Source organism: Tachypleus tridentatus, chromosome 11 (assembly GCF_004210375.1).
Source record: "Tachypleus tridentatus isolate NWPU-2018 chromosome 11, ASM421037v1, whole genome shotgun sequence".
Classification (NCBI taxonomy): domain Eukaryota; kingdom Metazoa; phylum Arthropoda; class Merostomata; order Xiphosura; family Limulidae; genus Tachypleus; species Tachypleus tridentatus.
In genome coordinates, this window is record NC_134835.1 from 75813164 (window position 1) to 75829195 (window position 16032).

At 33.7% G+C, this 16032-nt stretch overlaps 1 protein-coding gene across 2 annotated transcripts in view; it reads left to right on the forward strand.

Moving 5' to 3' along the window:
- CNMaR (G-protein coupled receptor) overlaps positions 1–12128 on the forward strand; it is a 102303-nt gene extending 90175 nt beyond the window's left edge. For both annotated transcript variants that reach the window (XM_076468045.1, XM_076468044.1), the window contains exons 2-5: positions 560–1150; positions 2496–2779; positions 8313–8482; positions 8903–12128. In XM_076468045.1, coding sequence (XP_076324160.1) covers positions 719–1150; positions 2496–2779; positions 8313–8482; positions 8903–9261 — 1245 coding nt within the window. In that variant the 5' untranslated portion in view covers positions 560–718 and the 3' untranslated portion in view covers positions 9262–12128. The remainder of the gene's footprint in view (positions 1–559; positions 1151–2495; positions 2780–8312; positions 8483–8902) is intronic.
- Positions 12129–16032: the final 3904 nt, after the last annotated feature.

The following is a 16032-nucleotide window of genomic DNA, read 5'->3' on the forward strand; positions in this document are numbered from 1 at the left end:
TTCATTTCATATATTTTTTGGTACTTTCATCTTTAAAAAATCCATAATTTGACGACAGCTAAATAAAAGTTTTAGGCATTACATTTAATCAGCATGCAGCATTTAAAAGGTTTGTTAAAAAAGCATTAGGACGACTAAGATATTCAAACCAATGGTGTTGTGTTGTTGCTTTTGAATAAAGCACAAAGCTACACAATGGGCTATGGGCGCTCTGCCCACCACGGGTATTGAAACCCGGATTTTAGCGTTGTAAGTCCGCAGACATACCGCTGAGCCACATGGTGTTCTCTTAACATCAGTAATAAATAGAAACGTTTCATTTTCTATATAATTTTTTATTCTAAATTTTAAACTGGTAAATACAGGTTGTTTTGTTAAAACCTAATTGACAAACCTACAAATGAAATGCACGAAGTGGTTTATCTGTCACTGAATAGATTTCTCGGATAATAAAAGAGTGTATAAATGCTAATTATTATGTTCATTTAATAACAAAGAGGATTAAGACACTATCAAACGCCAGACTTAATGCTGAGTTTTTGTTGTTTTTGTTTTTCAGTGCCGAGGTCAGCTTCAAACAGAAGGCTAACATGTAACTTTAAAATTATACGTCATTACTAAGCATATGTGTGCTTTGTGTCAATTAACGAAAACACCTTTAAAAATAGTTTGATTTTCTATTGCCTTATTCTTCCATTTCGTTCCACAAGTTCCAGTAATGAAGAAAGACAAGGATGTTATGGATTTACCCAACAAAATCTTATCTCAGCCTGATTTTCTTAATGAGCTGCTCTCTTTTATAAACAACACTTATGATGAGATAAACAGTTCGCTCCCTTTGTGGTTATTTTACAACTACGATCATGATTATTTGAGAAACCAGACGACGAACGCTGAAAACAGTTCTGACTCATTGCGGCTTTTGTCCCACGACGAAGTGAGCATCAAAATTCTAAGATATTTCAACATAATATACGTCCCGTTTATCGTCATTTTTGGAATGTTAGGTAACATTCTTTCTTTCAAAGCATTCTTTTTCAGTCGACTTAAGCTGCGACCATCCAGTCAATATTTGGGCTGCTTAGCGATATCAGACTTTGGTTATTTGTCTATGGTTCTGCTTACATACTTTCAAAGCCAACAATATCCGGTAAGTTTGATATTTGATATTAACATTGTATTCTTTACAGTGATAACACTATGTAACGCAAATTTTGTTCCTGGATAGTATGTGTTGTTTTTTAATTTCTTATGTTGTAAAAGTACAGAAAATGGCCATTGTTTCCTTCAAACTTTGCTTTTGTAACCTGGATAATGAAATTTAGAAATTAACCTATTTTCGTTGTAAAAACGGACAAATTTGCACATTTTCATTTACATAAGGTGTGAATAAAACAACATATGAATCAAGATTTACATGTATTTATACTAAAGTTATACAAAAATGTTTAGAAGTGAGTGGTTTTTCGACATTTGCAACTGTAACGTAAATCAATTTCACATATCAGCACCAAATTAGTTTCCCAGCGTGTTTTCGTTATACGCTCCCATGTCACAAAAGCAAAGTTTGAAGAAATAAATAGGTATTTTCCATTTACCTTAGGCATAAGCAATTGGAAAATAACACCTTCTGCCTAGGAACAAGAAAAAGTAAAAATGTTGTTACACAGTGTAATCATATGTAATCTGATTTAAAGTTCCACCTTCAGATGTTCGACATTATATAAAACAGTAATGTTGTTAAAAAACATGCTGTAATACAATTCTAAAACTAGCCTAAAGTATAAGCAGGTTTCCCAAACAACATTGTTACAGGTAAACACTTTTTGTGAGCCGTTAGCTCATCGAGTTTCTCTACGCCATCTAATCATCAGTTAACAACTTCGTTTCAAGGATTTATAAAAACTGAAAACATTAGCCTGTATAATAGGGAACTGCAGATTAGATGTGTTTTGCAATCTCTGCTAAATCAAACACCATTGTTTGGAGATTAATATCACTAATAACTTCTGTCAATTTACCAAGTCTAAACTTATGTACAGCACCTTAAGCTGGTACAACAGTAAGGTCATCAACAACGATTCATAAGCATAGATATCCCTTCTTAACTAAAGAAGGTATTATGTGATCCAACATAGCATTAGACAGTGTCCTCCGGATAAGAAGACAGACCAATGTTTTACTGGAATATGTAGTACTGTTTTACACATTTAAAAAATGTCGTTATGCTCACGAATCGTTGATGGTTCATTTTACTATCGTTACGTCTAACGATAATTTAGTAAACCATCGTTTGAAGACAATGCTTTTAGTATACTTAAACATGTGTTTAAAACTATTTATGTACGATACACATCTTTCCCCTTGATAATATATAACTTTAAACTTTTGTTAATTTACATTTTCACGGTAACGAAAGTTTTCTGGCTAAACCAGAGTTACATAGAGTTACATTCATCTAAAACACATGCATGAATGACTTCTGCTTTTTACAGGCTCTTAACGTCGATTCAGTTTGCAAGTTTGTCCAGTACATGTCTTGTATCTTCAGTTGTTGGTCCGTATGGTTAATCGTGTCTTTTACCGTGGAGCGGTTTCTGGCTGTAAAATTCCCGCTTCTAAGACCCCGGCTGTTAAATCCTTCTCGGGCACGACTTGTTATTTCACTGACAGCTTTAATGAGTGCATTATTTAATTCTTACATCATACTTTTCGCTGGAATCACACGGATGGAGGGAACAAACCTGTTCCAGTGTGACGTTCTTCAACAGTACGAAAGGTAAGATTGTTTAGATATATACATATACTGGATTGGGAAGGAGCTTTGTAAAACTGAATGTGAGTTCAAAGTGAATTTTAGGGAAGGAACCGACAGAAGAATCAAATAAGAGGAATCATAATATTACATGTAAGATAATTCTTTTTTTTTAGTACTCAGTATTGTGATTGAAATTAATATCAAAAATAGTTGTTATAAGCCTGATTCTATTTGTCTTGAAGTAATAATAATGTGCTTAGTATATATATATATGTACCTAACCTCACCTTACAGTAACTCTTACTATTATTATTGAGACCACCATAAACACAGATATAGGTAAATATATATAGAGTTTTATATTTTAGTATTAAGTTAATCTTTAGAGCCTACATAGTTTCTTATCATCATACCTTAATCACTTTATTACTTTGGACCTAATTATCTACACATACATAAAGTAGAGTTGTCCGTCTATCTGTCTGGTGTCTTAACGTCACAAGTTTGTGTAAGGAACTAGTTGAATCAGTTCACGTGGACCATAATAGATCAAATCTAAACAAAGAAACAATCGGGCGAACGCTTCGAGAACTGCGGTCTCTTCAATTTTTCTTTATTAGTGCCTACTTTATAAACTTCGATCGCTTGTATTCAATAGACATGAAAGGCGCATAACGCACACCGTCGCGTTTTTCCATGCGTGGTAGGGTACGCTTTTGCTCTCTATCTTTCTGTCTGGCTGGCTGTTGGCCCGGCATGGCCAAGCGTGTTAAGGCGTTCGACTCGTAATCCGAGGGTCGCGGGTTCGAATCCCGGTCGCACCAAATATGCCCGCCCTTTCAGCCGTGGGGGGGTTATAATGTGACGGTCAATCCCACTATTCACTATTCATTGGTAAAAGATTAGCCCAAGAATTGGCGGTGGGTGGTGATGACTAGTTGCCTTCCCTCTAGTCTTACACTGCTAAATTAAGGACGGCTAGCGCAGCTAGCCCTCGAATAGCTTTGCGCGAAATTCAAAACAAACAAACTGTCTGGCTATCTGGTATATTGACATTACAAATACTTCTGAGAAATTGGCGTAGTCAATTTCGATTACACTTGGTAGAGAAACTCAGGTGGATTTCCCAAAAATCAAGTTTAAATGAACAGGCGACTGGGCAGAGGATTCGAGAATGAAAGCTGTTGTTTTTTTTTTGTTTTGTTTTGACTACGTGAACACGGGACTAAACGAACGTAACGTTTAATGAAAGACATGTGTGGCAAGGGTGCTTTTCCTGATTGGCCATATTCAGTCAAATAATAAATGTAACGCGAATACTTTTCCTAGTATATACATCTATATGTTCTAATGCTTTTTAATGACTCTCAAAACTAGTATCCATAATGAATGATATGTTAAATTAATTATACTTGTAGAAGTGCATTGTTGTTAGGCCCATTAATTTTAACACTACATTTGTTATGTAGTTCCTTTGGAATTTTCAAAAAACTAGAAGTATGTATAATACAGTATTTGCACCACACTGTGGTCACCATGTCCATTACTGAATGAGAGAAACTAGAACTTGAAACAGCATTTAAAACTTGTCTGAATAATTTTTCACTGTCCAGTCTTTGTTGTATGTGTAATTATATCGTTAGCCTTTCCATTTAATCCACCGCTGGTACAACGATAACTCTACGGATCTACAAGGCTAAAATCAGGGGTTCGATTTCCTTCGGTGGACTCAGCAGACAGCCCAATGTGGCTCTGCTATAAGAAAACGCACATTTTCCATTTAAATCTAATTAAATTCAGTATTAATTCATTTTATGAGTAAATTTGTTTGTTTGTTTTCATTTAAAGTAATTGTGTAATACTTCTAAAAGCACTAAAATTAATGTTATTAATGTTATTATTTGTCAAACTTGATAATGGGAGAGAAAACATGATATGATAATATGAAAGCTGAGTTCACAATACTCTTAGTTATTTTTCAAATGATTCAACAAAACATGAAACAAACACTAGGAATGTGATACAGTAATTCTATCCTGGTTTGATAGTTGATGTAGCTTTGGCATGTAACTTGTTTCGTAACAACATATCTCGCCTATAACCTGAATGTACATTTAACTATCACGAAAACATGAAAATGATGCATCTGAAATTGAATATTTAACATTGATCAAACTAATAAACTAACCAATCTAAAATGTCCTTCACATATGTTTACTCTAGATTCTTTCTTCCTTATTTACTCCAAAACTTGAGTCCAAATTGCAACTTGAAAATTAGTTTTCTTTTAATAAATATATATATTAAAATATCATAAGCACGATCATGTTAGAAATATCACATATTTTTATTTATATTTCGATAGGTTGGACACCGCTTTTGCAGATTTAACACAGATAATCAGCCAGTTACAGTACACTATACATAAAACATAAATATTTAATAAAGTCGAAATATATATATATATAAATGCATATATAAAATCCGTTAAAAATGTATTTACTTGTTTTTGAACAAAACTACACAGGCGTAACTGCGATATACGTCCTACTTTAGTAGTGTAAGACTAGAGGGAAGGCAGCCAGTCATCACCACCGACCGCTAATTCTTGGCAACTTTTTACCAACGAATAGTAGGATTGATCGCACATTGTAATGTTCCCACGGCTGAAAGGGCGAACATGTTTGGTGCGACTGGGATTCGAACCCGCGACCCTGAGATTACAAGTCGAGCGCCTTAACCACCTGGCGATACCGTACCGGGTGCCCGCTCAAAGATATTCTATACGTTAATGTAAACATTAGTACATTTTGTATAAAATCCATAAACAATAAAAATTTGTAAATAGCAAATATTAAAACGTGTACAAAAATCTAACATATATAGGAACGCTATGATGTTTTCATGTTTTACATATTTCTGAAATATCAAATAATTATACATTACGACCTCGTAATGTCTATTTCATGTCAAGCTCACATCTATACATGCACCTTGTAGTTGGATAAATTGAGGAAATATAAAAGTTATTTTTTTATTCTTGAGCTTTCTTATCATCTACTGTCATAAAATGGAGCTAACTATGGAGCTTTCAAAATGTTCATAATTTTATCTTTTTGATATTTTTCTCTTTAACTTAAGCCAGAAATCCCAAGTATATCGTTCACAGTTTTGGGTGGAGTTAGTTGCTGTCATTTTCAACTGATTTTGGTCAATTAAAGCTTAATTTGTTTTCATTTATAAGCTCAAAATAATACATCAAGCTATTACACTCTTTCCACATCAGGTACTGAGCAAAACTTTTATCGGTGTAAGCTCTCAAGCTTTCCACTGATTCATTTTGTCATTTAACGTAGAGAATAAGGCACAGCGGAATGAATGATTCACCATATCGTTTACTCGTCTATAAAAGGCCGTTAACAAACTGACTTGCAACACACATAAAATTGTTTTCATTAAAGCAGATACAATTCGACATATCCATATTCATCTTCCTACTTGAGTAAGGTCACACTAATCAAGTCTTTTCAGATTCACAGTAGCAATGTTTAGGAAGTAAAACTTAAACATGACTAATTTTCACATAATGAACGTGTGCTTTAAGAACTGTTCTCCATCTTAGAAACATAAAAGCTAAGGTGAACTACAGGATTTATTTTCAAACAGAACACTCTCTAAAAGTATTCGAGGGAAACGGGAGTCATCACCTACACAGTAATGTTAACAAATATATAAATTAATGTTTATATTTTCATCACTAGCTAAAATATCTTGGTAAATCATTGGAGTTCCATACATTTTAAGTTAATGATTCTTTGGCGGAAGTGAAACACATTTAATGAATTGAAACATGCGCTTTATATCACATGATATGTACTTGGTTTTGTCTACATAACTTATACATGTGTAACTTTTTTAAACACTTCCTGATGTCAGTATAATATTTAGCCTTATCATTTTGATCTAAAAGTTTAAAAATAAGATTCCATTAAATAGTGTGGTGAGTTGAAATTACGCGCTTGCGCAAAACGTATTTTCATCAGTTTGTCTATTGTTATATTACAAGGTGATTATCTCAATTTCTAGGTTCGAGTATTCGAGAATATTAAAACTGAGTAGGACAGATTTACATTGATGTTACAACGACAATAACAACTGAGCAATAATGTACTCACAACAATACCAGCCTTACGATAATGTAGTTACCGCAATAACAACTTAACAATAATGTACTCACAACAATACAAACATGAAAATAATGTACTCACATTATTGTACTGAAAATAATACCAGCCTGATAATAATGTACTCACAATGATAACCACTTGATAATAACACTGCACAACAATTTTTTTTTTAAAGTTTTGCTTCCTGAAAAGTTTTTGCTGATTGTGACAGGTATCTGGTGAGTATGACAAATATAGTTTTGATTTTGCTTCATCACGTAGGAACTCTGACAGTTAATTGTTTACCGGCAAAAACGTATTTAATTGCGTTTATGTTTCTAATACGCTAATAAGTTCAACATAATTAAAAGTGTTTTGCTCCTGATTTTCGTTTGTATTCAATGTCCGGTGCATCACGTTGCAGTGCCCAACAGTAGTCAGCAAGCATTGACGGATTCCAGTTGCTCTGATATCGTTTTTTCATTGTAGCAATGTTCTGGTGAAACCAATATTTCGATGAAACGGTACGTGATGGGCAAATTTAAATGTGATTTTCGTGATCAGCAGCCAAAAATCTATAAGAAACACCCAACAATATTCAAGAAACAAAAACTTTGTTGTGCAGTGTTATGTATTCACAACAATAACACCTTAACAATGATGTAACCAGAACGATAACAACTTTACCATAATGTACTCACAACAATACCAGTTTCACAATAATGTACTCACAACAATACCAGCTTTACAATAATTTGCTCACAACAATAACAACTTGACAATAATGTACTCACAACAACAGCACCTTGATCATAATGTAGCAACAACAATGCCAGCTTGACAATAATGTTCTCACTACAATACCTGTTTAACAATAACATATTTACAATAGAATAAGCTTGATAATGATGTACCTACAATGATATTCAGTTTTAATAACGAGATATTTGTAATATGCTTTACATCCGTATGCTTTATGATGTTGAGTTCTTTTCTGTAAAGTAAGAAGCGAGTTTTTTTTTTATCTATATTTGTACTTAGGAACTAAACTTAAAAACGACGTAAAAGTGAATTCCTACATTCAAATACTTGAAGAGCAAGGAAACTGAAGTTAGATAATGAAAAATCAGGATATTAAATTACACACTTGGTGAGGTTTCAGGGCTTGAAGATAGATCAACAAAAACTGAGTTGCTTAGAGTAGAAACATAGTTATGTTATTAGTGTTTGAGGAAAAGCCAACGTGAGGAAAAAACATGGTCTTAGGGTACATACTAGGGTAGGACCTCAAGTCTGTGTTTCGACCAACATGATCAAAACATAAAATATTGCTAGTAAACAATTACAAAAAGTGCATTCGACTCATGCTTGTCTTTGTTCATTTCTAGTTTGTGGATATATACAAATTTGGTAGACATGATTCTCACCCTGCTGATTCCAGTTATCCTGATTGTATCGATGAATTTCATGATTGGTTATATTCTGTACACGTTTCATGTTGATCACAATGAAGCTAAAGAGGCAACTTTTCGACATTCTTTTTCCCTTCAGAAAACAAGTAAGCTTATTAAATAAATCTTGTGTTAATAGTATCAATAAAACAGCTATAAAGAAACATATTGTAAAGTAAACTATAAGCTCAATATATATATATGTGCTTCGATTAATAATTTGCACATCACAAAGAATTTTGTTAGCTATTGAAAGGTTCCATTCGTTGTCTTAGATAATATAATCATAGTGCACTGCTATACACAGTAGACATTGAAGAAAGTAATACTTCACTTACTTGACCGTTTTTCTCTTTAGCTTGGTTGTCCATGCATATAGGCAGGTGAATTTATTTTAGAGGAATTTAATTTTGCATTTAGAAGGAAAAATTACAAACAGGTTTTGATTGGCATTGTTTATCAGCTTCAGAATGTATTGTTACCAGCAATATACAGTCACTATTAACCTTCTTATCTTTATTGTGCAGGCGTATCTCAAATCAGCGAATCTTCCAGACACTCGCCTTTCGCTGACATCAACCAAGTAAAGGTTACTCGTATCATCCTGCTGATTTCATCAGTTTTTGTTATACTTAACATTCCCAGCTATACCAACAGAGTGTACGTATCCGTTATGCTCCTGAGAGAGAGCGACTCGTCTCAAAATATCTTCGTTTTTCACCAATGGTCAATGTTGCTGTTTTACACTAATTTCGCTATCAATTTCCTTCTTTACAATTTCAGTAGTCGATTGTTTCGACGAATTATAAAAGATGATTTTGTTAATTTATTTCGGAAAATGAAGTCCTTGTTAACAGTTTCTCAACAATTTTCTGGTGTTGTATAAAGAAACTCCACGTGAAACTTGATTTAACTTACAAATTGTAAACATAATCCCTATTTCACAGAACAACCTAAACGACGTGTTTTACAAAGTCAAACAACTTAAGTTATGTGTCCTAAATAAAGTTGTAAACATCAAAGTACCAACCAACGTAAAATTATTTCTATACAGAAAGCACATAATTAACTTTGCCGTTTTTAAGAATAACTATCAGTAGCGCTTCAGAAATTACTGGAACAGCTGAGTTTGTTAGATGCATGTTTTCTCATAAAAGTAAACAGTAAGTTGTCTGCGGTTCCTGTAATCTAATAGAAGGTCAGAACGCTCCTCTGAAGCATCTTCAAGATTCGATGTGTAACTGTAACATTTTATGTGGTTTTTATTGACAGTACGTGTAGTTTGTAATATAGGTATTGTCAAATACAAGTGTAACTGTAACATTTTGTGTTGTTTCTGTTGACAATACATGTAGTTTGTAATATAGCTATTGTCAAACACAAGTGTAACTGTAACATTTTGTGTGGCTTCTGTTCACAATACATGTAGTTGGTAATATAGCTATCGTCAAACACAAGTGTAACTGTTACATTTAGTGTTGTTTCTGTTGACAATACATGTATTTAGTAATGTAGCTACTGTCAAACACAAATGTAACTGTAACATTTTGTGTAGTTTCTGTTGACAATACATGTAGCTATTGTCAAACACAAGTGTAACTGTAACATTTTGTGTGGTTTCTGTTGACAATGCATGTAGTTAGTAATATAGCTATTGTCAAACACAAGTGTAACTCTAACATTTTGTGTATTGACAATACATGTAGCTAGTAATGTAGCTATTGTCAAAAACGAGTGTCACTGTAACATTTTGTGTGGTTTCTGTTGCAATACATGTAGCTTGTAATATAGCTATTGTCAAACACAAGTGCAACTGTAACATTTTGTGTGGTTTCTGATGACAATACATGTAGCTAGTAATGTAACTATTGTCAAACACAAGTGTAGCTGTAGCATTTTGTGTGGTTTCTGTTGACAGTACGTGTAGCTTGTAATATAGGTATTGTCAAATACAAGTGTAACTGTAACATTTTGTGTGGGTTCTGTTGACAATACATGTAGTTAGTAATGTAGCTATTGTCAAACACAAGTGTAACTGTAACATTTTGTGTTGTTTCTGTTGACAATACATGTAGTTGGTAATGTAGCTACTGTCAAACACAAGTGTAACTGTAACATTTTGTGTTATTTCTGTTGACAATACATGTAGTTAGTAATGTAGCTATTGTCAAACACAAGTGTAGCTGTTAATATAGTTACTTTATTGGATTAAATAATATTGTAACAGTAACATTTTGTAAGGGTTTATATCTACATGTACTTGGTAACATAGCTATTACAATACATGTACATAAAATGTTAATTTTCAATGGTTGTGTAACAGTAACATTTTGTGATGGTTTATATTTATACTACATATACTCAGTAATATAGCTATTGTTCAATGGTTTTGGAACAGTAACATTTTTGACGATTTATACCTTCACTACATGTACTTCGTAATTAACTATTGTTTAGTAGCAGTAGAATAGTAATATTTTATCAGGTTTTATATTTATAATTGCATGTATTTCGTTGTATAGCTACTGTTCAACACTTGTGTAAAAATAACATTTTGTAAGAGTTAATATTTACAATGCTAGGTACATATAGCTATTGTATTGTAACAGTAACATTTTGTGGCGGTACATGTTCTTGGAAATTTAAATATTGTTTAAAGGTAGTTTAATATTTTGAGAATGTTTATATCTACAATAAATATACTTAGTACTATATACTTTTCAATAATTAACTAAAATAACATTTTATGAGAGCTTGTATATATAGCACACGCACTTATTAATATGTCTATTGTTCAATGGTCGTTTAACACTAACATTATGTAAAGGCTAATGTTTACAGTACAAGGGCTTGGTAACAATGTGTTTTGTATTCAACCAAAAGATAAGCGAATTTTCCTTCAATATACAAGAAAATGACTAAAATGCTTTGGATTATAGAAATAACTGTATATATATATATATATACATATGAGGACTACTAAAGAAAAAATAGGGAAGGAAACCATACACTGTAATAGTGCTTGACAAAAACCTTGTCATTGTCAAGTTCGAGCGAGCTTCATGTTGGAGGGCTTTCCCTCAACAATTTTTTGTTTTTATTATTCTCTATATACCTAATTGTATTTTGTGTAATTTTTATGTACAAATAGTGTTTCATATAACGTAGTAGCTTACTACAAAATGCAGTTTCATTTGCACTTAAGCAAACTAAATTACAGATACTTTCAAAGATGTTGAAATTCAAGTATAATTTTTAAGGCTTAAGAATCACCAGAACTATAGCGAAGTGTATTGTCACGAAATGCTCAAGCAACATTTTCCAGCAAGCTGCTGTACATGTGCTCACGATCTTAGTAAAAAGGATAGGTTCTAACCATAGAGTTTTTAAACAGTACTTCTGACTTAAAACTAACTGGAGGTACAAATGAAACTTTCTTGAGTCTTCGGTTGTGTAAAAGACTTTGGCAACCATTAGAATATCCAGCGCGTCAGTTCGCTCCCAGTGACAATACAAGAGTAACATTTGTAAGTCTGCTAGCTTAAAATACTAAAATTCTGGATTCGATTCTGTGCGATGAACACAGCAGATAGCATAATGTTGTTTTGCTCTAAAACAAACAGAATCATTATTGTTTGATAAATGTTACAATGAGAAGAACTATTAAATGTTTCCTGTAACTTCATAATTTGACAATATGTACTGATATATCGTAGCCATACGAAATAAAATGTTGTGATGCATTTAAGAAAATGGCTGGACTTCTTATAAAGGTGTTTTTACCTTTAATTCTCCTCTCGGAATGTTTATTTTTCTTTCTGAGTTTGTACCAATGATTGCCCCAAATGTCAAATTATATATAATTTATTGTTATCATGTACGTCGTCAATCATAATATAAATACATTACTTGCTAGCTAACATTATGTCTCTTCATTACACTTATTTGCGGATGAAAATATCCAACGTTTACACCACGATATCGTTGATAATACTTCACGTGTTCAGATCTTGGTGTGTTTAAAGTGACAGTCACTTCTGTTATTCGGTTCACAGCTGTACAAATCCTTCATGCCCCGAATACCGGTGCTGGTTTCCTCCCTTTAGGGCAGCAGTTCAAAATTAGGAGCGGCTGTACCAGAATCTAGTAGGTTTTTGTATTGTTTGATTATTATATGTGCACGTAACGTGATGTTCATGTTGAAAATACCGACACTAGGGCACTTGAATCATGGATCGGTTTTCACTCATTATTTCTTTTTTTAAAATGCTATTCTAAATCGAGTACAACTGGAATTTTTACACTTAATTTCTTGTATATTAATTACAAATTTTTATCACTTTGGATATAAAATCATGAATCAATTTTCCTAGTCCAAGGACCACTTCTCATCTTTTTAACAGTTTTAAATAGTTGACCAGATTAAGTACTCATTATTCTAGATTTTGTATATGAATCGCTCTTTCTGGATCCACGAACATACTCATATTCTGTACCTCACTACTTGATATGGCACTTGGAGTGGCCTAATAATAATTTTATCTTACCTCACTTGAAATAATACAGTGTTCACTTTGTCTAAGTAAATCGAACTGAAGTTTACATCACCAGAAAATTCTGTTTTGCTATATACAGACAAAGGCGACTGCTGTGAGTTTCTTGTGATTCGATTCATTTTGAATACTCAAGCTAAGTTACCTGTGCTAGCCATCCCGGAACTCGAACTGATGGACTACAGGAGCAAAGCCCAATTTACAAGTCAAGTCCTTGGCTATTCTAATCAAACAGTGAGATTTGACTGTCTTTCTTATAACTCATCCATAGTCCTATAGTGTTTTCTTTACATCAAAGATGACGTAAAACTTAAACATTCAGAACTTTAGACCAGTACACTAACCACAAGTATACGCTAGGCACCATGTTTCTTCTTAATTTGTTAGAGGTAATAATCTCATGAAAAGTTAAAATAAACTTGTTACTATTACGTAATTAAATACGAAAAAAAAATTATTCATAAGATTAATAGGCTGTAAAAGTTAAAAATCCTGATTCAAGGTAAATAGTGACACATGAACATATATCATAGACAGTCATAACCTTAGACCCCTGTGTGTCAGCAGTATGTCTAAGGGTTTATAACGATAAAATTGTGTATTAGATTCTTGCCATAGGTGCTGCTCATCGTTTATCTTGATGGTTAGCAACAAATAAACAAAATTTTTTTTACTCTAGTAGAACAGTTGTAAGTCTGCTGGCTTAAAACACTAAATTCTGGATTCGATTCGCCGCGATGGACACAGCAGATAGTGCAATGTTGCTTTGCTCTAAAACAAACAGAAACGCTATCGTTTGATAAATGTTACAATGAGAAGAACTCATTGTGCTTCTTTGTTTTATTGTTTAAGCGCACAGCTCCACAATGGGTCATCTGTGCTGTACCTATCATAGGTATCAAAGCTAATTTACCATTATTAGCCTTCACATTTACAGCTGAATTAATGGGACAGAAACCATTAAGCACCGAGAGTTGAAATCTTGGACAATTTGTATGTGTGTGTGTGTGTGTGCATGTGTAATGAAAGCCACAAGTTTGTGATTGTTTCTTAAAGTCTGGAAGAACACATTGAATTTCAAGACTAAATATTCTAGTATTATAATTTTACAAAAATGAAATAAAGTCCTTCAAGAGACAGTTTATTTATCAAAGCAATCAATAGTTCCGTTTTCTTTTCATCCCGTATCTTTATTTTTTAACAAATGTCACGTGGAGGTTGCAACCAGTAGCTTGTGTCTAATTGAGCTGTTTATGGCAGGTTGTAGCCCACGTTAGTATTAATCCAGTAGAATGATGAAAATGAATGGGTTTTACCGCCATGCTCCAAGAGGAAAGAACCTACAAACCTAAAATTTTATACTCCTTCTAAGCTAACCCTGTGGGTGTGAACCTGATTATTACTACTTATCCATGTGCGTGTGGGCATGCGCAACTTTTTATAAGTCAAGCGAGCAAAATACCACATAGAAAATAAGTTGCGCCCTTATATTACTGCATCAAATATGCAGAAAAGTCAGTGCATTTTAGTAATGATGCTTCCCAACACTGGCTTTTACGTCATATTGCTTAGCAACGAAAGAATAACCAAATATTGTTGTCACTCTATATAATACAAGTAGTGCCTGGTATGGCCAGGTGGGTTAAGGCGTGCGACTCGTAATCTGAGGGTCGCGGATTCGAATCCCGGTCGCACCAAACATGCTCGCCCTTTCAGCCGTGGGTGCACTATAATTTACGGTCAATCCCACTATTCGTCGGTAAAAGAGTAGCCCTAGAGTTAGCAGTGGGTGGTGATGACTAGCTACCTTCCCTCCAGTCTTGCACTGCTTAATTAGGGACAGCAAGCGCAGATAGCCCTCGAGTAGCTTTGCGCGAAATTCAAAAACACGCACACACTGCAAGTTTAAAATAAAATGTGTCAACTATAAAACTGGAATAATATTTGTTGATTTATTAATTTAAAATTTCCATCTTTTATTAAAAACATTAGTGATATAACAGAAAATACCTTAATCTGAAAACGATTTAGGTTTAAAATCAAGCGTGACGTGACACACACTGGCTTTACATGGGTTTAATAATGTTACTTACAGTGGTATCAAAAATTGTCTATAAATAACAGTCACCTGGAATATTTTAAAGCCGGATACTTTTAATAATTAGGAAGAAATATTAATATTTCATATAATAATTTCTCTAGAATTACACAGAGAGTAAATGAAGAAGTTACAGTTTTATTTTTTTCTACCTTGTAAGTGTGTGAGAATTTTTCTTATGGCAAAGGCACATTGGACTATATGCTGTGTCAACCGAGGAAAATCGAATCCCTGATTTTAGCCTTGTAAATCCGATGACTTACCGCTGTCCAAGCGAGAGACCATTTCACTCTAACTTTTTTTTAATTTCAAAACATCACTTACAAATCCTATGGTAATTATCTTAGGATTTCTTACCCCTTACATTTTGACAAAATTCGTGTACTTGGCTAACCATTGTGATTGACTGAAAAACAGTATTTTTATTGGGAAAGATAGTTTTCTTTATGTATAACAGTTCAATTGTATTTCTAGAATTCTGTGTTTTGTTCTTCCAGTATTTATTCGCATTCACAGATTACTCGACATCTGCACAAACCTGTATGTCACGTTTCTACTCTCACACATTTACGGTACTCTACACTCCTTATCGACATTAAAAGCTAGAGGCCCGGCATGGCCATGTGGTTTAGGCACTCGACTCGTAATCCGAGGATCACGAGTTCGAATTCCCGTCACACCAAACATGCTCGCCCTTTCAGCCGTGGGGATGTTATAATGTGACGGTTAATCCCAATATTCGTTGGTAAAAGAGTAGTCCAAGAGTTGGGGGTGGGTGGTGATGGCTAACTTCCTTCCCTCTAATGTTACACTGCTAAATTAGGGATGGCTAGCGCAGATAGCTCTCGTGTAGTTTTGCCCGAAATTCAAAAACAAAGAAATAAAAGTTAGAGTAAGAATTCGCAGAATTTCTGTTTTCTTCAGTGCGCATCTGTTCTGGTGTATTATAGTAAAGCTACACCGGTTGGAGGGTTTTGTATTAATTGGTCTGCTTCTGCTTTCTGGG